General features: G+C 42.1%; 1 protein-coding gene across 11 annotated transcripts in view; it reads right to left on the minus strand.

Annotated features, from left to right (window-relative positions):
- Nucleotides 1-24,919, minus strand: part of LOC100115042 (SET and MYND domain-containing protein 4) — a 656,582-nt gene that overhangs the window by 41,251 nt on the left and 590,412 nt on the right. For 10 of the 11 annotated variants that reach the window (XM_031925354.1, XM_032601622.1, XM_032601623.1 and 7 more), the window contains one exon: nucleotides 4,849-5,220. The exons of the other annotated variant lie outside the window; for it this stretch is intronic. In XM_031925354.1, the coding sequence (XP_031781214.1) occupies nucleotides 4,966-5,220 (255 nt within the window). In that variant the 3' untranslated portion in view covers nucleotides 4,849-4,965. Of the gene's footprint in view, nucleotides 1-4,848; nucleotides 5,221-24,919 lie in introns of those variants that run through there. 11 annotated transcript variants of the gene reach the window in all.

The following is a 24,919-nucleotide window of genomic DNA, read 5'->3' on the forward strand; positions in this document are numbered from 1 at the left end:
TAAACATAATAATACACGAAAAGTGTTTATTTCACCTGAGGGATACAATCATTTGTTACCACCAAATTCACAACTTACAAAAATCTTAGGTAATTATGAAATTTCATTCACTCACTTGATTTCATTGTTGATAATATACAGGGTGAGTCATTTTAATCTTTAATCTCAATTATCTCGTTGGCAAAGCATGCCAGCGAAAAAAGTTTCTAGAAATAAAAGTTCTAGAATTTTTCCCTGGCTATCTGATGATGACCTTGACAATGTCATTGAGCGTGACCTTCAAGGGCATTTGAAGGTCAAGTCGATTTTTTCAAATAGAAACCCCTACTTTTGGCACCAGAAATGGAAAGAGCGGGAAATTTTACGTTTGAATATGACCTTGCCTTGACCTTGAATTCAATGGTCAAGGTCATTGGTCATGCCGATAACAGTATAACTGGTTAGCTGAACTCGAATGCATTCAAGGAGAAAATGTTACCCACAAAAGTTTTCAGTTTTCTCCCCGGCTGACGAATGGTCATCTTGACCCTGTCGTTAAACAGGATCTTCAAGGGCATTTCAAGGTCAAGTTGATTTTTTGAAATGGAAACCCTTACTTTTAGCCCCATAAATGAAAAGAGGGTGACATGCGTTCTAAAATGAAAAAATTTTCAATATTTCCAGAAATTTTCGTAATTTTTTCAGTTTTCAAAAATTTTCAAAGTCATTCCATTATTTTGTATTAGTGTCAATTTTCAAAATTCTTCATGTAGTTAAGTCATTCCATTATTTTGTATTAGTGTCAATTTTCAAAATTCTTGATGTAGTTAAGTCATTCCATTATTTTGTATTAGTGTCAATTTTTGAGAGTGAACTACTCTTAACAGTTATGTAGATAGCAAATTAGTGCAGAAAAGCTTAATCGTGTTTTTTACTTCTTGTAAATCGATAATTATTATTGAAAAAAATCTGTTTCCCTGTTTACTGGTCTGTAACAAATTATTTTGATTTTGATCATGGCTGATTATGGTCCCAACGAAATCGTTGATATGATCATGATTTTGGGAGAAAGTCGAAATAATTATGCAGCAGCTGCCAGACTTTATGCTGAACGCTATCCCAATAGGAGACACCCAAGTAATGTTACTATTCAAACCTTAACTCAGAGAGCTCGAAATGGAGCTTTTGTTCGTCAACGCCGTCATCATGAATACGACGAAAACGATCCTCGTGTTATTACCATTCTAGCGATTATTCATCTTGATCCTCACATTAGTACTCGACAAATAGAAAGAGAAATAGGTATACCTCAATCAACAGCATCCCGAATATTGAGAGCGAGAAGATATCATCCTTATCACATAACATTAACACAACAGTTAACTCCAAATGATATGATTTTGCGAGTACGTTTTTGTCGATGGGCAATACGAATGATTCAACAAGATCAAGACTTTTTCAGGCACGTTCTTTTTTCAGATGAATCAACATTCAGAAACACTGGAGAATTGAATAGACATAATTGCCATTATTGGTCAGATGAAAATCCTCATTGGTCCAGGCCCATAGACAATCAACACCGCTGGAGTGTTATGGTCTGGTGTGGAATCATCAATGGCTATTTGATTGGTCCTTATTTCTTTGAAGAGAACGTGAATGGGGTAAACTTTTTGAGATTACTTCGAGACATTTTACCTGAATTACTAGAAAATGTAGACCTAGCCACAAGGCTAAGAATGTGGATCCAATTAGATGGAGCACCACCACATTATGCACGCATTGTTCGTGATTATTTAAACACCCGCTACAATGGCAGGTGGATTGGGCGAGGTGGCCCAGTTGCCTGGCCCCCTCGTTCACCTGATTTAACCCCTCCCGATTTTTACTTATGGGGATATCTTAAGAATGTTGTTTATGCTCAACGGCCAACAACGCGAGATAATATGATCGAACGCATTCGTACAGCTTGTGCAGCAATCCCTCGAGATGTTCTACTTAGAACCATAAGACAATTCAGAGCTCGACTTGATCTTTGCATCCAACAAAGCGGCGGTAATTTCGAACAATTAATCAATGGTTAACTCCAGTTAACATTCCATAAAAATACCAAAAAAATAACAAAAAGGGAAAAAACAAATAAAAAAAATACAAACAAAAATAAAACAAAAAACAAAAAATGGGATGCTAAATCCTTTTGACAACCTCCTCGATGGTGCATCCTGGGTTCGGCTGATGTCAAAGGTAATTTCCGCACAAAAGATGATTTGTTTCCAAAATCACATGTTCGAACGTAAAATTTCCCGCTCTTTCCATTTCTGGTGCCAAAAGTAGGGGTTTCTATTTGAAAAAATCGACTTGACCTTCAAATGACCTTGAAGGTCTTGCTCAATGACATTGTCAAGGTCATCATCAGATAGCCAGGGAAAAATCCTAAAACTTTTACCCGAAACTTTTTTCGCTGGCATGCTTTGCCAACGAGATAATTGAGATTAAAGATTAAAATGACACCCTGTATATTGTTAGAAGCAGTTTCCATTTTTTAAAAGAACTCAAATAATAAAAAGTCACATTTTCAAAATAATAAAAAATGTATTTAAATATCTACAAAATAAAAATAAATTCTGGATTGTGTATACCTAAGACATACAAATAGTATTAGTACAAAATATTTTCTAATATAATATATATGTAGCGTGCGCCATTGCAATTTTTATTTAAGCGTTCAAATTTATAATCAAAAAGTGTAAATGTACTTCGCAGCGGCGCATATCGGCACCGGCCGTGTGTGAGATTAGCGAATCAAAAGACCGATTATCACGAATCGAGTCCCGAGATGCAAACAAGCTCGAGAGGCTCGAGACAAAGCCGAAAGAGATTCTGCGAATATGAACTTCGATATGAGGCGGATAAAGCCTCTCGCACGACACTTGCCATAACCACGAATATTCTTAGAGCCGCGCGCATTTTGTCAATCTAATTTTAAGCTTAAATTCATTGTAATAAGTTTAAAAATGATGTGAAGCGACGACAGAGATTCGGGGGGAATCGACGTAGGAAATGCACGCTCCGAGCCAGCGCCGGAAATATGCCGTGCTGTGCCGGGAAAACCCGAGGTTTTTCCGTGATCCGGGAAATTTACCTTTGCGAGACAGACCGTGCCGTGCCGGGAGAACGTAAGGTTCTCAATAGCTGTAGTCTCGTGAGGGTGATTTCCCGGGCGGAAAAGCTCTGGTTTTCAAAATCAGGAAATATGGGTCAGAAACCCGCTGACAAATGTCAGGACTCGGGCCGAAAGGCTGACGTGATTACAGGCGGTGGCTCGGAGGTGACGTAATCGCGAAATGATCAGGGGTTTCTGCAAAACGAAACCCAGAGATGGGTAATCTCGGGCGAGCGCTTAAAAGGGCAGCGTGACACGCACTCGGCTCATTGACCTCTGGCCTCGCTGAAAGAAAGGTAATCGCCGTTGTATTCTTTTATCCATTAAATTTGTCCTTTACAATATAATTACGGAACAGGCATGATATTGGGATTATTATAACCATTACTTTTATTTCGCGCTACAAATGATAGTTAAGTAAAGTAATTTGCAATGAAGTTTTAATCATCTAATGTTTCTACTATTTTTTTTAAATAAAAGTTTAGTGATTCAAATGTAACGTCATTTGGACCGCGCACATAAGATTGATGTAATAGGGAACAGACATGATTTTTAAAACCTTTTTTAAAATAAAGTTAAGGATAAATCTTAAACAAAAGTACAAGAGTTGCGATTTTTACTGCAATATTTGTTAAGTAATATTGTTTTGAAAATTCAGTTGGCTAATGATACGTTTAAACGATTGAGAGCTCACGTAATCAATATGACGGTAGGAAGGATGAAATTATATATAAATGTATAAACGTATGTAAATTTTGGTACATAAAATAACCTTATTGCTTTCTCCAAAATCATAATAGAGATGAGAGATAATGTTTCAAAATCAAAATAGATGCATGATGACTCAATTTATGTACTCAAATGCCCGTACGTTAGGTTAGGCCTCTATCCTTTGAGCTGCCATATTGAAGAGCTGCCGTTCTGAAAACAACTCAAACCTATGAATTTTCAATTAATCATTTTAGGGCATATAGGTACTAAATCAGCAAAAAATTGATACATAACGTTTTCTTATGTTATTTTCTATTATATATAAGTATTTATATGTATATAGCAAAACCATGTCTGTTCCCTATTGGCTGCAAAATCAAAATGGCGGTGTTTACTCAGTACAATACATAAGTATGTACGCTCATCGGTAATGTATGATTGCGGAACGTTTTGAAACAAATGACAATGTCGAACGATTTTTGAAAGTTTGTGACGACTTTTGACAGTTTTGACGATTTAAGATTTGCAGAGGTTACCTGTGCCGGTACCATCAAAAACCATGCGACGTTGCCATAAAATTCGAAACGTCTCGCAAGAATACCTTGATGAAATCGCCATATTAGGTTCCGTGAAGAGCCATGGTTTAAATTCCTGTATGATGATAAGAATATTTGAAACAGTCCTACAAATACAATTTTGAGCATACAAAATGAATTTCTTTTACTTTCGTGCATATAATTTTAATTATTTGTACTAAACCAATTTTATTTTTAAATTAATTACGAAATTTATGTACAGATTTTTCGTTCATACCTCGGTATATTAAGAAAATATTGTTTAGCATAATGGCTAGTTTTAATTAAAATTGTTGGTAATTGGACTTAAAATAATAAAATTTATCTGACAGGTATGCACTTAAATTCATAATTATCTCCTTCATACCTCTATAAGTGATTCTGGTTCTTCATAAATTTGCACATATAGAATCATTACTCATATTTAATTTACATTAGATATATCATAGCTCATTTATTTCAACAATCATATATACATTATTTAATGTTATATAAATTCAAAATCCAATAATTGATTTTATTAATTTGGTTGAAGTACAGTCAATTAATTGGTGGGATCTCAAACTTGTTTCCATAAGTTAAAGAAAATAACCTTTTTAATGTTTCAATAACATTATTTACAGTGCAGCATGGCATTGGTACATTTTTAATCAGAATAGAAGTAATTTTAGATAAATCTTCCAATAAATAATGCTTACTTTCGATATCACCTGCCTTTGCATATTCAACGTAAGCATTAAAATTTTGAAGAGTTGTTTCTATCTCCTCTTTAATTTTTTTATTTGTTATCAATTTCTGTAATGCAAAATATATATTATTTTAAATTTGATGTGTATCCATAATATTCAGTTCGTATTAGATTCTATAATTTTTTTTACAACCACAATATTTTTATGGAATTAATTATTCAAGGTACAGGTATATATAGGTGACGAGGAAGGAGCACACATACATACGGGTTGCTCACACGTGTGTGTAACAGCCGCGAAAAGCTACTGTGACACGTCACACTGAAAGAGCTATTTTTTAATTCGACACATAGCGGTTGCGGGACCGGATACTTCCCCGACTTCTATGTTCATCGTAATTGTGTATACACGTAGAGAAATTCACGTAAACATTACTATACTTCTCATGAATGAGGAGACAAACTCTACTTCTAAGCTTATTTACTATACTGATACTAAAAATTACTATATATTCGCCAATTTATGATACTCATTGTATCAAAAATTGCTTTGCAGTATAGTAAAAATTGTGAAAATACTTTTTGCTATCTAGTATAGTAAAATTTAATTAAGTTTGTTCCAGTATTCTGTACCTAAGATAGCAAATATTCGCTAACCTATCTTAATGTTTACATTTTGATGCAAATCAAAAAGTCTGTTCATACATAATAAATAATTAGATCAGCATATTGGAATAAGTGTCATTACTAAATTGTGACGCGTGTATATTTAATAGGTGCAAAATATAACCTGGCAGCTAAAACAATGGATATTTGTGTAGTAGATTGCCTTCAATTAAGCTTGTATTGCTTATTATTATTGAACATTATTATTAGCAACCGAAAAAGAATTCGATTTTGAAGATGGTGGACTCAACCACACTTAACTGAAAACCAAAGGCGATTTCATGGAGCATATAGTCTTTTCCGTTATTTCAAATTGCATAACCATGAAGAGTTTTACAAGTTTGTTGGTCTGACCGTTGTTCAATTTGATTATTTACTGGATTTAGTTCAAGCAAGACTCAGAAAGCATAGCAGGAGACCATCTTTATCGCCAGAAATAAGACTAGCTGCAGTTTTAAAGTAAGTATCATTTAAGAGACATATAAAATTATTAAGATACGTTCATCCATCATGTATACTATAATCAATTATAGCTATTATTTGAATAGTTTTTTAGCTATGGGTAAAAGTATTCCACAGTGTTCGTGGTTCTTCAGGATTGGTCGATCAACTACGAAATGACTGGTTGTCTATCGCTGGTGGTTTTTTAAATGAATATTCTTTTCCCAATTGTTTGGGATGCATTGATGGAAAGCATTGTAGAATAAAAGCCCCAATCCACAGCGGCTCTTGGTTTTTTATGCCTAGAATGTTGCCAGATACCAAAATCCCATCTCCATTTTATTTTATTGGTGATGGAGCTTTTCCATTAAGAAATTATCTATTGAAATCTTATGTTCGGACACGTATAATGTCTGTGGAGCGAAGAATCTTTAATATTCGCTTGTCACATGCACGTAAAATCATTGAGTGTGCTTTTGGGTTGCTTTGCAAGAGATGGAGAATTTTTGAGTGTGCCTTAGATTTTAATTTGAGAACGTCAGAAGCAATCATTATGAGTGTAATCTGTTTACACAATTTTATAATAACAGAAGAGTTGACGTTGCCAGATAATCAACGTAGGTATTCTGCTACAAATGAAGATATGACTGATAGTGATAATTCTGAAGATGATTGTGATGACAGTGATGATTCTGAAAATGATTGTGATGACAGTGATGATTCTGATGACACTGAAGGATATGGTAGCAATATAAATGATGCACATATTCATGATTCTTTATTTCATGTAAATAAATTCAATAATGATTACTATGAATATAGTGACAACGATATGAGTGATAATGAATATGTAGATGATAGTAGTAATAGTAGTCAAAGTTATGTAAGCGATGATGGTGATGAAAACGTAGAACCTCAACAAATACGAACAATGTTGGAAAATTATTTTGCATCACCTGCTGGAAAGGTGCGTTGGCAATGGCGTAAACTAAGATAAAACTGCTGTATTAAAACATACTTCTTGTGTATATGCGTTACACGTGTAAAATGGTTAAGAATATTTTGTACTTTTATATAAATAATAAATTATAATCTTGAAAGATATATTTTGAAACTTGATTCCTTTATCCTTACTTCAGAAAAAATAAAATATTTATTCAAAAATATATATATTTGTAGCTTTTTTGTTTTATTATACAATTAGGTGATAAAATGGTTAAACGTAGATATAGGCTACTAAAGTGATACAAAGATCATTTTACAGAAGATTCCTACATTTTTATTATTGAAAAATAAGTATAATATAAACAAAGTATAAGTAGTAAAATACAATATATGGATATAGTAAATTCTGTAATCATAAATGCTGCTTAAAATGTGTACTATGCTTAAACAAACAATCCAAAATGAAAGAATTTTTTAAAAATAAAACTACATTTATACATTTTAGTTTGTATAATTACTTGAAAAAATACTATCATGTTTTCAATTAGAACAGGAAATGGCCAAAGTTTGAACGTTAAAATTTTACAATAATGATAGAAGCCTTCTTTTAAGGCATGTTAAATATAATCTTACAATAGGTTACAATAATAATAAGAACATATTATTCTAATTTTTGATAATCATCTAAAATTTCTAGAATTTGAATAAAACTTTTATCAACGTCAGCTGCTGAAATTCTAGCCAGTTTGTCATAAATAATTGTGAAATAGTCATTATCTATATTATTTCTGTTTGAATTACATTGTGTGGCAGCTTCAGTTTGTTTATTCAAAAGAACTTGGATATTCTCCATTGCTGTTTCTAAATATTTATCCTGTTCCACTTTTTTTTTCAGCAAAAGTATCGAGTTTCGGCATTTTTTTCAACTTCTTTGTGATGATCTTCTTACTTTTATTCTTCCAAATTTTATCGTCCTTTCTTTTTGGGATATCAGAGGTTGATGCATGTCGATGTGAGAGATGATCTAACATAAAGACCATGTCCAGAAAGTAATGGGGTATTGTTGAAGAGCTGCTGTTAGAAGGATCTTTATTCGACTTGAAGTTTTGAAGACACTTTTTCCAAATTTTTTCAACAGTCTCACCTGTAAGTATAATTAAACATGTTATGTAGCTGTGCGATGTCTGTACACGTATTTCATCAATGAATTATGAAATAGTTCATTTGTACATAACAAATAGTACACAGTATAGTTTTACTTGGAGGTTATAAAAGTGTCAAATATTTAACAAATTTACGTTACATCTCAATTTACTAGATTTCGTATAATACGATTCTCAATTTACTACATTGTTAAATACATTTTACCTGGAATCGGAATTTTCATCTCGTTCTCAATTTCTATACTTATGTCGTCGAATGCAAGTCTTTCTAAATCCTTGCAATTTTCAGTAGCGTGAACAGCTTTGTCGTAAATTATTGGCCTTTTCTTCACCTCCTTTATTATAAATGATTCCATCTTCTAAAAAGTAGATCGTGTAGACAAAGAATATCACTTATGATCGTTCGAGCAACGTTCGAGATACTTTGAAAGCTCACCACGAGTTTTGCCGCTCAACAAACGTTGGATACAGTTTTACGGAGGCTGAATAAAGACAGACATATTGTAAGTACACTAGCGCCACCAATCGTACAAATCTCCGAGAGAGCGCCAAAATACTTCTCACTGTACACAGCGTCGAACTTGTCATATCAAGGCGTGCGTCCTTTGTTTAGTTTTCTACTCTTTCATTTACCGAGACGCGCACAAAATGAATCAAGAGGAAATCTTCATCGTTGAGTTTATTAAACAACATCGCTTCATGTACGACACAAGCGATAATTTTAATAATCCAGATCGCCGTCGAATGACATTCTTTTCGTTACCTAGCGAATTTAATAACAAGTTTTAGAAAAACTTGTCAGGTATGTACATTCAACGTGCTTCTATATGTACCGGTAATTAATACACATTACTTAGAAAATTTTGAATTTTAGATACTGATATTGCGAAGAAATGGAAGTATATAAGAGACTGCTTTTGCACGTGCAGCAGGAAATTATCGAACAACGTAAGACTGTCAACAAAGCAGGCAGACATTTTTAAGCGGTGCAGTTTTTTATTGCCTTACATCAACCACAAAAATCCTAGAAAAGTATTTGTGCCGCCAAAAGAGTATGCTCATCTTTTGCAACCGAATAACCAACTGGCATTAATTTTAGGTAAATATAATTAATTGTGTGTGTGTGTGTTTGTGTGTGTGTGTGTGTGTGTGTGTGTGTATATATATATATATATATATATATATATATATATATACACATGTGTGTACCATTAAAAATGTTTCTTACTATATTATTTGTATTATGTTTAGCTGAAGATTATGATGATGATAATGGTGATGAGCAACCCAAAAATCACGCCAGTCCATCAAAAAACAACGAGAATGTCGATGACGACCAATTCCTAGCTGGATTGCCAGACTTGCGAGGGTTTCTAAATGGCGATTTAGGTAAATAATACTTTAATCATGTTATAATACTGCGTGTGCTTGAGCAACTGTGCCGCGACGCTGTACAAGCTGTATTGAAAGACCGATACATTGACGATCACCTAACAGGCGCCGATGATCTTGAGAGCGCGCAAGAGCTGAGGAACGAGATCATCTCCTCACTGAAGGCCGGTGGCTTTCCGCTCGGTAAATGGGTCACCAACACTCCAGAGCTTCTTGAAAACCTCGCCAACGAAGACCGTCTACGACCAACGTGGCGCCATCTCCGAGCCGAGGGTCCTGTGAACGAGCTGAGCATCAGCTGGAATCCGGTGGACGACATTTTACGCCTCACCCCTCCACAGATCAGGAGTTGCCAGTGGACCAAGCGCGAGGTCCTATCTGTGATCGATGCTCTGTTCCATCCGTGAGGCTGGCTCGCACCCGCCGTGTTGCTGGAAAAACTGTTCATGCAAGACCTCTGGAGAGCTCACCTCGACTAGGATGAGACGCTTCCTTCGTCTTTCGCCCATCGGTGAACGCCATTCAAGAAGGATTCCAGAGCATATCAGAGATCGTGATCCCACGTTTGATTCAGACCGGCGCCGAGTGAGACGTTCAGCCAGTCGTCAGTATTCTCGCTGCCAAAACTAAGCTGATGCCAATACGGAGCTTGAAACCTGAATCAACTCCAACCTCGAGCATACTAAGATTAGAACTGTGGGCCGCTCTGATTTCTGCTCGGTTACTGCAGACTCTGTCGGCGGAGTTGGACATCCCTCTGAACCACTGCCACGCATGGTGCGACTTACAGATCGTGCTGAGCTGGTTGAGATTGTCGGAGCCAGTGGGAAACTCCCTGGTGGACAACTACAGAAGTCACATCCAGAAAACGCTGCCCTTCAATCTGTGGCGCTACGTCCCACCCCGCTCTAATCCTGCAGACCTGGCCAGTCGCGGAGCAGACCCACCTCCACCGATCGCCAGAATAGTGGAAGGGGCCTGTGTGGTTGAGCGAACCCTTTGCCGCCTGGCCTTAAGAGGAGCCACGGTTGCCAGTCGCCGACATCCATCAGCCGGCGTCTCTCATTCTGGCGTGCACGCTGCAAGGTAACGGCGCAGACTTCACAACTCTATTTTCAGACCTCAACACCCTGATTTGATTTGTGGTCCGACTTCGGCGCTGGGTCCGCCGACGCCTGGTCAGGACTCAAACGGCTCCAGTTCTCGATTCCAACACCGTGCAAGAATATAACGCCGCGTTCGCAGCGTGTGTAAGCTTGAGCCAGCAACAATTCTTTGCCAACGAACTGGAGATGCTGCGCCGGAATCAGGCACTTCCTGCTCGTCACTCATTATGTCTTTATTAGCCCGGACGGCCTTCTGAGAGTCGGCGGTAGACTCGAACACTCCAATTTGTCGTATGAGCTGCGGCATCCACCAATTCTACATGGAGCTTCCCATCTGGCGCGTCTGGTCATCCATTGGGCCCATCGCCTCTCTCTACACAGTGGCTTTCGATCCACGTACGTGCACGCCGGTTGCCGCGTCTAGATTGTCAGAGGTCGCCGACGCATTCGAGCTCATGTTCATGAGTGCGTGATCTACGCTCGAAATCGAGCCCAAGCATTGCAGCAAAAGATGGCCTCGCTTCCTGCAGAGCGCGTGACTCCGGCCCGTTTCAGATGTTGGCAGCCAAAGGACGTGGATCACGGACGACGAAGGCATATGTAGCCGTGTTTGTTTGCCTAGTGACCAAGGCCCTCCATCTCGAGTTCGTGAGTGATCTCACCACTGAGAGCCTAATGGACGCTTTGACCCGATTCTGCAGCCGACGCGGCCGACCGCGGGAGATATGGAGCGACAATGCGACTCACTTCCATCGTGCGGACCTCGAGCTGCGCGAAGCACTGGCCCAAGCCACTCTACGATGGATGCACCTCTCTGAGAAGCTAGCCGAGGAGGGGACAGCCTGGGAATTCATCCCCCCTGCTGCTCCTCACTTCGGTGCTCTGTATGAGGCTAGAGTAAAGTCTTTTAAGACTCACCTGAAAAGCACGATGGGTCCTAGGCATCTCACCTATGAGGAGTTCTCTACTTTGTTGGCCAGCATCGAGACGATTTTGAATTGCCGACCGATCACCCCTCTCTCAGGCTATCCAGAGGATCTCGACGTGCTCACCCCTAGACACTTTCTGGTGGGCAGCCCTCTGACCGCCATTCCGGACCTGATTTTGGAGCCGGACAACGTGAACCACCTCTCTCGCTGGAAGCTTGTCACGGGCCTGCGGGCCCAGTTCTGGCACCGATGGAGTCGCGAGTACTTGAATCTCCTTCAGCAGCGTCACAAATAGACTCAGCCGCGGTACAACCTTCGCGTCGGCGACCTGGTCATCATCCTTGACACCTCTCTTTTGCGGCTGAACGGAAAATGGCCTGTGGGTCGTGTCACTCAAGTCCATCCCGGTCCCGATGGTCTCGTTAGGGCCACGACCGTGAGGACCGCAAGCGGAAAATACACTGGCCCCGTCGTCAAGCTTTCGGCGCTTCCCGTGCCCACAACCAACGAGATCAATCCATCGGCGTGCCCCGAGGAGGTAGCTGCCCGGTCGACTACGGCGGGCGGCATTTAACTCTTCGTTCAAGGAACAAGGCGAGCGGATTGTTGCTTCTAAAACGCTGCAGGGAGTCGTCGGCTTTCGCTTCAGCTCGAAACCAAAAGATGGCGCCACTAGCGTGCCGAGGCGCTATGGCGGGCGGCGACGCTCTGCGCGCTCATTCCCGATTCAGTCTTTCGAGCGGACGCACGTGCCTGATCTGCACTCCTCGATCCCAAGTCACTACCGCTAAATCAATTCAGTGATCGGTTTATGCATTATTTTGTAGTCCATCAGTGGCCTCTCCATATTTTTGTGTCGCAATAAACCAGTTTTTCTTTCATCTTTAACCCGAGTTTAAAAGTGTAAAAATAAAATATAAGCATCTTTAGCACCTTTCGACCATGTTTTTTTTTGTAACATTTTTATCATTAACATGAAAACACTGATTGTTTTGTAGCAAAATATTAGTATGGTGGCTATGATTGATAATGTATGTTGAAAAAATTTAAATAGGTATACATTTTCGCTGTCCACAAATATTATTATTACACTAAGACACAAAAAACTACGAAGCACACCACCTATACTTCGTCATCGGCCACCCTGTACACCTAGACACCGCCCACACCTACACACGCCCTCGAATGATTTGTATACCTAGACACAAAAAAACCACGGTGCACTCCACCTAGACGTCGTCATCGGCTACCCTGGCTACCGCGCCACTTGATATTGAATGAAAAAAAAAATGAAATCACATCCGTAGTCCCTCTGGTCGGTATATGTGTGATCACATTAGTAATCCCACTGGTCTGTATAATTATGTGGGAAAGCAAGATATGCGGCTACATTCACGGTCTTAACACTAGCCGTGTGCAGCCAACTTTATGGTCTGAACATGTTGGGCTGAAGAATCCCAAACGGATTTTAGCATTTTTGTTGAGACATGCTTGTTTATTGTAAAAAAGCTGCTTTCTTGCCAATATATCAATTGGAAATCATAGTTAAGCATACAAATATGATTATACGCCAAAAAATTTAGATACAATAATGTAAATATTTGTATTTATTGAATTGAACATTTTAAAACCCAATATAGATAATAAAAAACCCCATATTTTAAAACCCAAGTAAATAGTGTCGCAGTCGCCGCAGGTTTCTCAAACTTGCCTTCGTGGCGCCACCGTGCTACTTGATAAATATACGTTTATGAATGTAGTGGAATAAGTTTTATATATGTTAAGCATCAAGCATTAAAGTTCAGCAGGTGAGATCAGATCAGTTGACTAATGGTTATTAAAAAAAAGGTTACAATTTTCAAAAATATTATTTGAATGCACACTTGCCGTCCCGTGGTCTTATAGTCTACGATTTGTACTAACTAAAAACAACTCATTGATTTCTTAACGATAATTCCCTACACAAATATACACATTTATCGGCATTTGAATGAAAACAGAGAAATTCAATAAACACTTCCTCGATACGCAAAAGTTTATGGTAAAAAAAAATAATGATATGGTTCCAAAAATACTTCTTATTTTTGCAAATTATTAAATTTGGCTTGAGATTTTTTTTTGCTATAAACTTTAACGTATATATTTAAAGATTTTGACAATAAACCAAAGCTCCTTTTAGATTATAATAAAAAAATTTTGTAATTTTAATATAATTTAACAGATTCACACCTTAATAATAACAATTCGAAAGTTTTATCGCTAAACTACAAGACGGGATGGTAAGCGTACATTAAAATAATATTTTAAAAAATTGTAACCTTGTTTTTAATAACCACTAGTCAGCTGATCTGATCTCACCTGCTGAACTTTAATGCTTGATGCTTGACATATATAAAACTGATTTAACTACATTAATTAACGTATATTTATAAGAATATACAGAAACTTTGCAAGCTGCTAACACTTGGCAATTTTTTCAATGATTTTATAAAATTTGAAGGAGAAATTAGAATAAAATTCTTATACGAATATACAGATTTATGAAAATGCCCTGGTAGAAATGCTTGCCAACGGTAAACTGTTGGCCAAAGTGACGTTTTTAGCAAGTTCGTTAGCAAACCATAATCAACTGTTGGGTTATTCTTTACCAGGGAGGAGACCAAACTTATAGTTGCCAACATTTTACCTTGTAAAAGGTGTTTTCAAACCGATTTCATACCCGCTAAATGCGTTTAATTAAAGTTCAGAAGAAATGACCTCGACAGATAAACAACCTCTTGAGAGCCTTATTATTTTGCGTATCTTGTCTTTGAGGATCTGCTGCTGTTGCTATTGAGCAACCCTGATCATCTGGGGCATGAGGGTCTTGATGATGCTGGCGGGCAGCAGCGGTAGGCTTGGATTTGTGTCCGGGTGTCACGGGTATGCTCAGTTTCAGTTTGATCGGACCTCCGGTACTGCCGATCTATGGGGGCTGCGTCGGCTCCTCGTTGATGTCTATCGCCTCCTTCTCGTCCTCGAACTTGATAAGACGTTCCGTCGCAAACTCGTTCTCGGGCTGTCGTTGTCTAACGCGCCGTTTTCGGCTTGATGGTCTTGAGTGCCAAGTGTCGTTTCCTGGTCGTCGGAGCAGTTCCGGCAGTCGTCGTTTTGGCACTCGCCAATTGTGGCGAACTCTGCTCGACTAATATGTGAGGGCTGACCAAGTTCAGGGGGGGCGTGATCTAGGTGGCGTCGCAGCCCGCCTATGTTGAGATTAAAGCCGCTTTAACAGAAGAAGAAGGAAGACCTTGTCGTTCATTGTCGACTTATTCCCAAGAAACAAGCGTGTGAGGTCTTGGAGCGAGCATATAGTTGCCGTTGAGGAGGCTGAAGTACGAGTCGAACAACCATAGACGAGGAGTTCGGCATTTCAGGGGACGAGGTCGTCGTCGAGCTCGAGCGGTGCAAGCTTGTGAAGTTGAAGACGAGCTTATAGATTTTCCGTGGATCACGGTATCAATCTCGCTCGACTCTGTCGTAGCAGTCTTGCATGTGCTGAAGCAATTGGCCGGTGCCCAGTTTCCAGTCCACCGATATGAACCAAGGGTCATAAGATGCTCGCTGATGTAGAGCACGCCGTTGATTATCACGACCTCTCTGGATTCACACGTCGTGTTCGTGATGATCCGCGTGAGTGCTTGCATCGAGTCTTGGCAGGTGTTCGGCGCCTAAATATTAGACACATTAATTTGGTCGAGAGGTACACTAGCGGCAGCGCGAAGGTTCTTAGATAAACGCACGATCATGCACAATCACGCACAATTGCGCACAATAGACAGATTCGCGAGAGTTTGTGCGCGCCAAGCAACTCCGAAACACTACTGTTTTAGGCTATGATTCATGTTTACACAAGGCCGGACGTACTTTGCTGCTGCGTGTGCTTCTGTCCTCTCAAATAAACATTGACGCACGTTCGTAAACGATGAAAGAAAAAATTGAATAAAGACAACTTCTAGCCTAAAAAATCTGGTCTTCTTTCCTCAGAATCTATGTGTAGATAGATGCTGACTCCGTGCGTTCGGCTCTCTGCAACTGCGATTTGTTTCGTAAAAGACAGCGATGCTTAGCGGACACCTTTCTCACTCTTTCACCATTAGAATTACACATAAATAATATGTTCTGAAGACATTCGCGGCGTAGTATAGCACTGATTTCTGAAGATAACCTAGTGTAAACTATTATCTCATGACATATTCTTGTATTGTTGTACTTAAAAAGATGAGAATCGCATAGCCAAAATTTTAAGAAATTATCGCAAATTAATTTTCAATCATAATTGTTTTGCTAAAAGAGAAATTATTTAAGCAAAATATTATGATCATTAGAAAGTTCTCATTAAAATCTTCAAGATTAGCACCGAAGACTTATCAGACAAGAAATCATTGGAGACAATAAAACGCATTTAGGTTAAAAAGCAAATTCAAAGTATAATGGGGTCGTGTTGCTCCCCGACGATTCAGTGTATAAAAAACGTATACTTGCCATCAAGGCGCTACCGCGCCCCTTAATGTTTTTATCATATAAATAGTAGTAAAATTATGTTTACATCTTATGAAAAAACATTTAATAAAAACATGTGTTTATTCTAACCAGGATACCATATATACAAGAATTTTTCATCTGTGGAAGTGTAAAATGTGGGATTTGAAAGCACACCTAGAAAACCAATTTTTTTTAGTTCTTTAAACCTTTTGTGACGTGGCCAAACTCGGGGAAATTTGAAAGTCTCCCACGAGGCCCGAAGGCCCGCACAACTAATTCTTTATACGTTTTCTCCGCGTTTTCTCGGAGGAGGTTCCGCCGAATCCTCTCTCCCTCGCTCGGGTTTGCAAGGGGGTAATCGGAAATTATAACTCTCGAGTTCTCTATTTACAGCACTTTATTCTCTGACCCGTCCTCCGATCCGTTACAAAATTTCTATGCATTCACTCTCTCTCTCTCTCTCTCTCTCTCTCTCTCTCTCTCTCGTTCTCTCTCTTTGTTCTCTCACTCTCACAGGCACACTCTCTCGACCACATTCACCTTCGACGCCTAAACTGACGTTGGCAGCTCGACTCGGTATGACAACTTTCTAGAGATGACCTTGGCGCAGCTTCCTCTGTCGTTCCTTCGGTTAAAGTGGCCTCGGAAGTCCAGGTCGTTCTCTCGATCTGGCTGCTCGCTTCGTCTTCTTCTAGACGTTCCCGCGATAACCCTCGAACTCTATACCCCACAATAAATATTACAAAGACTCTAACTCAAATTTCTCCGGCGCGTGTGTTCCGCTCGGGCGTCACACAAAAAGTGCGCGAACGGGAGAAAACTGCACTCTTCACCGCTCGCTCCCGCTTCTCCCACACCTCGGTTCTCCTCGCGCGCGGTCCCATCGGCCGAAAACCGAGGCGTATCAGCCTTGCACGGCTCATCTTCCCCGCTCCTCGATGCCCCGACAGCGCGAAGCTCGACTCGGCTCGGCGATTAGCGCACGCGCTCTTCTCTCAAGCTCATATCCACGTGCACTACGCGCACTCGCGATGTACCTCGGGAAAAATAGCACAAAATTTAGAAGAGCCCTGGCAACTTAGCTGTCGCCAGTGGTTCTCCGCGTTCGGCTAACTTGCCTTCACGCGACGTGCAAAAGGCACCGTCGCAATTCCCCTCCCCTAGACTGAATCTGTCGAGGACGAGGGTTTAGGGGAAGGTGATACAATAATTTCCGCACCTGTAGCTTAAACTTGATGCTTTTTTAAAGAGTTTTAAAAAAATCATGTCTCTACGATTAAAAATGACGCGTGGCTCGAATTTTGTCCATTTTCTCCCACTGTGCGGCGACCTGGTCAGGCTTTGCTCTCCGTAGTAGTCCTCTCCTGTCACCTTTTTCTCGTCCTGGCCGTTGTATTGCAGCTATGCTCTCTCCTCTGCTCCAGAATCTTCACTTCTTGTAGTACCTCTGCTCCAAAATCTTCTCACGTCACCCCTTTCTTCCGCTCCGAGTGTTCACCGCCTTAACGAGGTTGGTCCCAGTACGTGCGACGCAAGACCGCTTCCCGGATCTCTGCAGGCATTCCGACCAAATTCTCCAGGATAGTCCGGGTGTCGTCGACTGAGTCACGTCGATTCGGCGATGCGGGTTGTCCCAGGAGAGGTGGTGCTTGCTGCCCTTGTAGAGACGGTGCTATGTTGAGCCCCGGAAGTGGCTGACATCCCCAAGAGTTAAAAGTTCGCGCCTGTTGCAGCTGTCTCATAGCTTCTTCTCGACACCGAGCTTCCACCTGGGCCAACAGCTGTTCTCTTAGCGGCAGCTCGTAGCGCCTGAGCTGATCAGCTTCCGCTGCTCTCTTCCACTCGGCTTGACGCTGCCTCTCTTCTTCCGCCCTCTGTTGCAACTCAAGGTCTCTTCTCCTGTGCTCCTCTGAGACTCTACGGAGATCTGCAGCTTGCTGAAACTCCTCCATTCGTCTCGCTTCTTGCCGTGCTCGCTGCATCTCTCTAAGCCTTGCTTCTTCTTGGAACACGAAGTCTCTTCTCTCTCTTTCAGCCTCTCTTTGTCTCTCCTCCTGCTCTCTTCGCTCTTGCTCTCTTCTCTCTTGTTCTCTTCGTTCTTGTTATCGAAAATCTTGTTCTCTGAAATCTCGTTCTCTCCTCTGATCCTGGTTGTCGCGGACGTTGCTTCGCGAACGACCTCGAGGATCTTCTTGACATCTCTGCCTTGAATGATCGGCTCGGCTGCTGTCTCTAGAACGTCGTTCCCTCAACTCCGCCTGGTGTGCCTCGTACAAGTGACTGCAGTGAGGGCACGTCCTCCACTCCATTCCTTCCACAGTTGCGGCAATAGCTTCGCGTTACTGATCGAGGGCACTGTCTCACACGGTGTCCTTCTTGCCAGCAGTTAAAGCATGCGAATGGAGGTGGATCTACTAGGGGATTGATCGGTACGGGCTGAAGATCGCCGGCCAATGTACCGTGCATCTTGATCGGAAACTGCGATCTTGTCGTAGCTCTATCCTCCTCAACTCTTCTCTCTCGTTCCGATCGGAAATCGTCCCAAGGAATTTGCTCCTGGTTGGTACGTCTTCGCGTCGGACCAGGTGGCGGCGTAATCGACCTTGGAGGAGATGGCTGCCTTGAAAAATAATCCTCTTTCGTTAGTTGTCGTCGAGGATTCTCCTTCTTCTTCTTCGATTTTCTCGCCGGCGAACGATGACTGCCGAGTTCTCTCTCCTTCGGCACGATCACCACCGATCTGATCGATCGACGAAGAGGCTCTCTTGAATCTTCTTCTCCTTCTCAATCCCAGGCTAGTTCGTCGTTATTGCTGGCGTCAACAACGACTGGCAACCATCCCTTAGCGGGTTGACCCTTGCTGTTACGTTGCATCGGTGACACTCTCAAGATATGAGTTTTCTCTCCCGTCGCCAAGTCGTTGACGATAGCGGGCAGCTCTACAGTCTTTTTCTTCTCCACTTGCTCTGGCGACTCCTGCTGAAGGATATACTCGTCGAGTCCCTTCTGAGCTTGCAAGCTTGCCCACGCCTCGTCCTGACTGTGCGTCTCCTCTGCATCCATCGGCTCCTCTGTGAGCAAGCGGGCTTCATCTTCCGCGTTTAGTTCGACCTCTGCTGAGATCTCCACATCTAAAACGTTTACAATCTCGTTGACTCTTCTTTCTTCTCTTCTCTCTTCATCTCTTCTCACTTCCCTTGATTCTTCGGTTGTGTCGACGAGAGCTCCGTCGATTCCGACAACTCCAGCGACTGTCGCAATCGCTGGCCTACGCAGCGGACCCAGGTATCGCAGAATTCCGCCCTGCTGGATCGACTGCATCAGTTTTGTTATCGGGTTAGGTAACCCCGGAGTAAACCAGGCATTCTTGTCAGGATCAGACGGGAAATACTCGTCCGACAAGATGCTGATTATGGCCTTCTTCTCCTCTACTACTTGTTGTAGCTGCGGGTCTGGCTCGCTCCTCGCCCTTAGCTGCAAACTCTTAGTCGGCTCTGCCAACAACTCTTCTGTCTTCTCGGTCTCAACATTTATAACTCCTTCTGTCTCCCCGCCTCTGATCCCGACGACTGACTGATTCTGGACTGCTTGCTCGAGTGCCAGAGTTTGCTCCGCGCTATGCCATTTCAATGGCACATTCAGCATACGTAGCTCTTCCGGCTCTGGTGGCTCCACGGCTGCCACAGTCGGTGTCGAGGACTCTTCTCTCTGATGACTCTTCTCCGTTGACTGGTGTTCCCTCGGATGCCGGCGCCAGGGCCTCCGGTAAGGCTCTCTCTGCGTTGCTCTCTCCTTGGATGGCCTGGTCAGGCGGCATCCGGAAGGGCGGCTCCTTAGCCATGGTTGGAGTTGACGGCATTCGGACGTCTCTCGGCTCCTGGTACTCCGAAAAAGGAACGTGACGGCCCACGAATCATTCTCCCATTCGCTGCCAAGCTCTCGGCATCTTCTCCGATCCACCTGCAACTGGTAAAAAGATTCAGAGACGAGCCAGTAACTACGACTTCCTAGGGGGAATGTGACGTTTTAACTCCGTTACGTCCACTTTCGCGATCCGTCTACTCGGTCCGCTCCCGTTTCCCAAAACGTAAACAGTCGGCGAAAGAACTTCGATTATCTCGTACAGCCCTACATACTTCGGTGCCAGCTTCGCGGAGAACTTCTTTGCCGCGTCTGACAGAACGTGCACCCTTCGCACGACTATATCTCCTACTTGAAACCTAACATCTCGCCTCCCTTTGTTATACTGCTTCTCCTGCTTATCACGCGCCTGATCTATAAATTTCGCAACTAAACGGTTAACTTGTTCTCCTCCTATTTCAATTCAGTTTATAACTGTACGCTATCAGTCTGTCAGAATAAATAATAGTGTGTCTCAAGCTGTCTTGGTGTCGTCTGGCGTACCTCAGGGCTCTCACCTGGGTCTTTTACTGTTTTGCATCTATATTGATGATCTTGTGAAGCAATTTCGCTTCGCGAATGCCCTGTTGTACGCTGACGATGTCAAGATTTTTATGCGTATTCATTCGGAAGATGATGTGGAGAGACTGAGGGCTGATCTTAATGCTTTGGGCGTTTGGGCGTGCGAAAATGGCCTGGTTATAAACGCGGCCAAGAGCCAGGTTGTGTCATTTTATTGGGGCAAGACGCAACTACAGTTCCAGTACGAGCTTGACGGATCGGTTATTGCCCGCACGGAGGTGGTTAGGGACTTGGGGATTTTATTTGACTCGCGCTTAACCTTCGGACCTCATGTTGATTACGTGGTCTCTAGGTGTCGTGGGCTGATCGGATTTGTGAAGAGAACTACTCGTGACTTTTCCAACATATCCGCTATTCTTTATCTTTATAATACTTTGGTCATGCCTACTTTCATCTATCGTTGTCAAATTTGGTCTCCATACATTCAAATTGCTATTAACCATTTAGATTCCGTTCAACATAAATTCATTCGTTACTTGGCCTACAGGTCCGGCCAGCCCATGGCGCCTATTGATCACGATTATTCACTCATTGCGACATCGTTGGGTATTCCTTCGATACAGTCAGTGCATCGGTACCATGATGGTCTGCTTACGTTTAAACTTTTGCGTAAATTTATGATTTGTCCGACGATTTCCGACCTTTTCTCAGTTAGACAATTATCCTATAATCTGCGTAGCCATAGACCTATACACGAGCATCTGCCGCATTCGAACTTTGGGTTCTATTCAACCTTACCCAGACTAAAGCGTGCCTGGAATTCTCTCACTCAACGTATTACTGTCATTGAGCAATTGTCGGAATTTAAAGCGAATCTCAAATCATTTGTATCGGCATTTAGTTAGGTAACTTGGTTTATATTATCTTGTTGTTTTATATTGTTCGTTCTATTCAATATTTTATGTATCTGAATTCTATATTTTTGTAAGGGCATTCTTGCGCGTTTATTTTTAAATAAACAAATAAATCTCGCAGCGCATCTAACCTCTTCATCCTCTCGATCCAGACCGATGGGTCGATTTTCGCGACAGGCGGTTTGCCCTCGACTTCGCGACGCAAACTAGCTACCTGTCTCGGATGACGGCCGAAATTTAAGAACGCGGGCGATACTTTCGTCGACGCCTGCACCGCGGTATTCACCGCATGCCTATATTCGTGCACGTGTACGTCCCAATTTCGGTGATCTTGCTTAACGAAACTCGCAATCATCGTTTTTAACGTCCTATTACTCCGCTTTACGGTATTCGCCTGCGGATGGTACGGCGGCGTCGTTATATGCTTCACTCCGTACTCCGCCAGCGTATCCTTTAAGTGTTTATTGTCGAATTCCTTTCCGTTATCAGTTAAGAAATAATCTGGCGTCTCCCACCTGAATAAAATTAATTCCTCTAACGCCCGCGCGACCGATTTGCCGTCAGCCTTACGCAACGGCTTAACCTCGATCCATCTCGTGAATACATCCTGAAAAACGATTAGGTATTTATGCTGAGATTTGCTCGGCGGAAACTCCATTAGATTAGCTGCCACTACGGCCCATGGACGCTCTACTATTCTCTTACCCATTAACCCCTGCTTTCCGGTTTGTGGCACATTATACATTTGACAAGTTTCGCACGACTGCACGAACGCGTGCACGTCGTGATATACACCCTTCCAGTAATAATCGCGCGCAACCCTATCATATCTTTTCTCAACTCCAAGATGGCCGGTTGACGGTGTGCAGTGTGCCTCGCGCAACCCCCGTTCCTTGCATTCATCGGGGACGACGAAACGCCACCCTTCTTCACGGTCTACGATCGGATCTAACAACGTCGTTTCTATACCGATGCAAACATCCGTCCTCTACCTTCCAATTCTGATATTTCTTCGGAGATTGCAACACGTCTTTCATCATCTGCAAATACTTTGGATCACGCACCTCTGAAAATCCCGCAACTTCCTCCTCCTCCTGTTCCGTAGCACGCGATAACGCACCGGGAAAATGATTCAGCGCGCCCTTACGGTGTATAATTTCGAAGTTGCATTTCTATCGCCCAGCGTGCGAGTCTGCCCGTCGGATCCTTAAAATTACGCAACCACTTAAGCGCGCTGTGATCCGTGATCACGCGAAACGGATACCCCTGTAGATACGGTCGCAGCTTTTTAATTGACCACAGAACCGCGAGTACCTCCTTCTCGGTTACTGTATAATTCTTCTCGGCCGCTGTCAACACTCGACTCACGTACACGATCGGATGCTCTCCGTCATCTTTCTCCTGTGTCAAAACGCCTGCGATTGTATGATTGCTCGCGTCGCATAGTAACGTGAACGGCTTCGAAAAGTCCGGTCTCGCGAGCACCGGCGCCTCCATCAAGGCCTTTTTATACGCCTCGAACGAAGCCTGTTGCTCCTCTCCCCAGGTCCATTTCTGTCCCTTGCGTAAGAGTTTCGCTAACGGTACTTTTAATTCCGAATCCTTCTCGATAAACCGCGCGTACCAGTTGACCATTCCCAAAAATCTTCGTAGCGCTTTTACGTTCTTCGGTGCCGGATAATTGACTACCGGCGCAATTTTCTCCGGATCCGGTCGCAACCCTTCTCGATCCAAAAGAAACCCCAAGTAACGCACGCTCGAACAACAAAAATCATACTTCTTATTCACTACTATCCCTGTGCTATTCAACTTCCGCAACACCTTCTCGGTCCAATATAAGTGCTCTTCTAACGTTTTCGTCGCGATTATCAGATCGTCAAAATAATTAAATACGTGCGGCTCATATTCCGGTCCGAATAACACTCCCAGCAACCGTTGCAGTGTCATCGGCGCGTTACACAGGCCAAATGGCATGCGTTTAAACTGCCAAAGTCCCGAGCCCGGTACAGCAAACGCTGTATATTTTCAACTTTCTTTCGCGAGCGGAATCTGAAAATACGCCTGTTTCAAATCGATTTTGGACAGGTAATGTGCGTTTCGTAGCCGATCTAAGATTGAATCCATATTTTTCATGGGATACGCGTCTTTTCTCGTTACCTTATTAAGATCGCGATAATCCACGCAGAACCTATACGTTCCATATCCTTTGGCTATCATAACCGGCGCACTCGTATAATCACTCGCACAACGCTCGATAATTCCCTCATTAAACATCCTCTTCACTCCCTCCGTAGCTACTTGCATCATCATCGGCGATCTGCGGCGGAATTTATGCCTAATCGGCCGAAAATCCGTCATGACGATGTGATGTTCTGCTAAATGCATTAGACCGATGCCACTCGGTTGGTCGACTAACACTCGATCTACCAGTTCTTCGACTCCTTCACGCTTACTTTGCTCTAACTCTAACTAGGCAGAAGCAACTCGCAATACACTTCTCTTGTAAACTGTTGTGCGTAGTATTTCACCAACGTAGCGTCCACCCATATTGAGGCACTGTATAACATAATTGATGTAGTTACACTCGCTAGGAGTTACCTTCGACCCTGCGTTGGTCCACCCACATTTGGCATTAGTCGCGATAGTGCAGCACCAACTTTTGTTGCCTTATTGCTCACCCTCTCGAGATGCTCCTCAAACGTTAGTCTGGCGTCTATGGTGATTCCCAGTTACTTAATGGTCGGCTAAGAGTCTATTTCGTATCCTTCCACTGTCAGTGTTATTGTCTTCCATTTTCTTTCTACTAGATATAAGGATAGCTTCCGTTTTATGGCTAACAAGCTCAAGTCCAGTATGCTTTAGCCAATCGTGGATTATACCTACTGCCTCGTTAACGATTTCCGTCACCTCTTCTTTTAGCTTTGCTACTACCACTACTGCAATGGTATCTGCTAATCCTACAAACGTTGCCCATCGGGTAGTTATAGCCTAAGTACTCCATCGTATATAATGTTCTACAATTATGGGCCAAGCACTGACCCTTGTGGGACCCCCCGGTTACTTTATAGGTTTTTGTGCCGTTCTCTGTGTCATACATAATCATTATGTCATACATAGTCAGACATAATCATTCTTATATATGCGGGCACATCTTTTCCGTAGTGCATCGTGTATCTTGCTCCAGCTGGCTGAGTTAAACGCATTTTTAACATCCAGTGTAACAATAGTACAGTACTTCTTGGCTCCTTCTTACCATCTCTTTCCTCCTATTGCAGTTCTAACGGTGTCGACTACTAAGCTTACG

Source organism: Nasonia vitripennis, assembly GCF_009193385.2.
Source record: "Nasonia vitripennis strain AsymCx chromosome 2 unlocalized genomic scaffold, Nvit_psr_1.1 chr2_random0010, whole genome shotgun sequence".
Taxonomy (NCBI): Eukaryota; Metazoa; Arthropoda; class Insecta; order Hymenoptera; family Pteromalidae; genus Nasonia; species Nasonia vitripennis.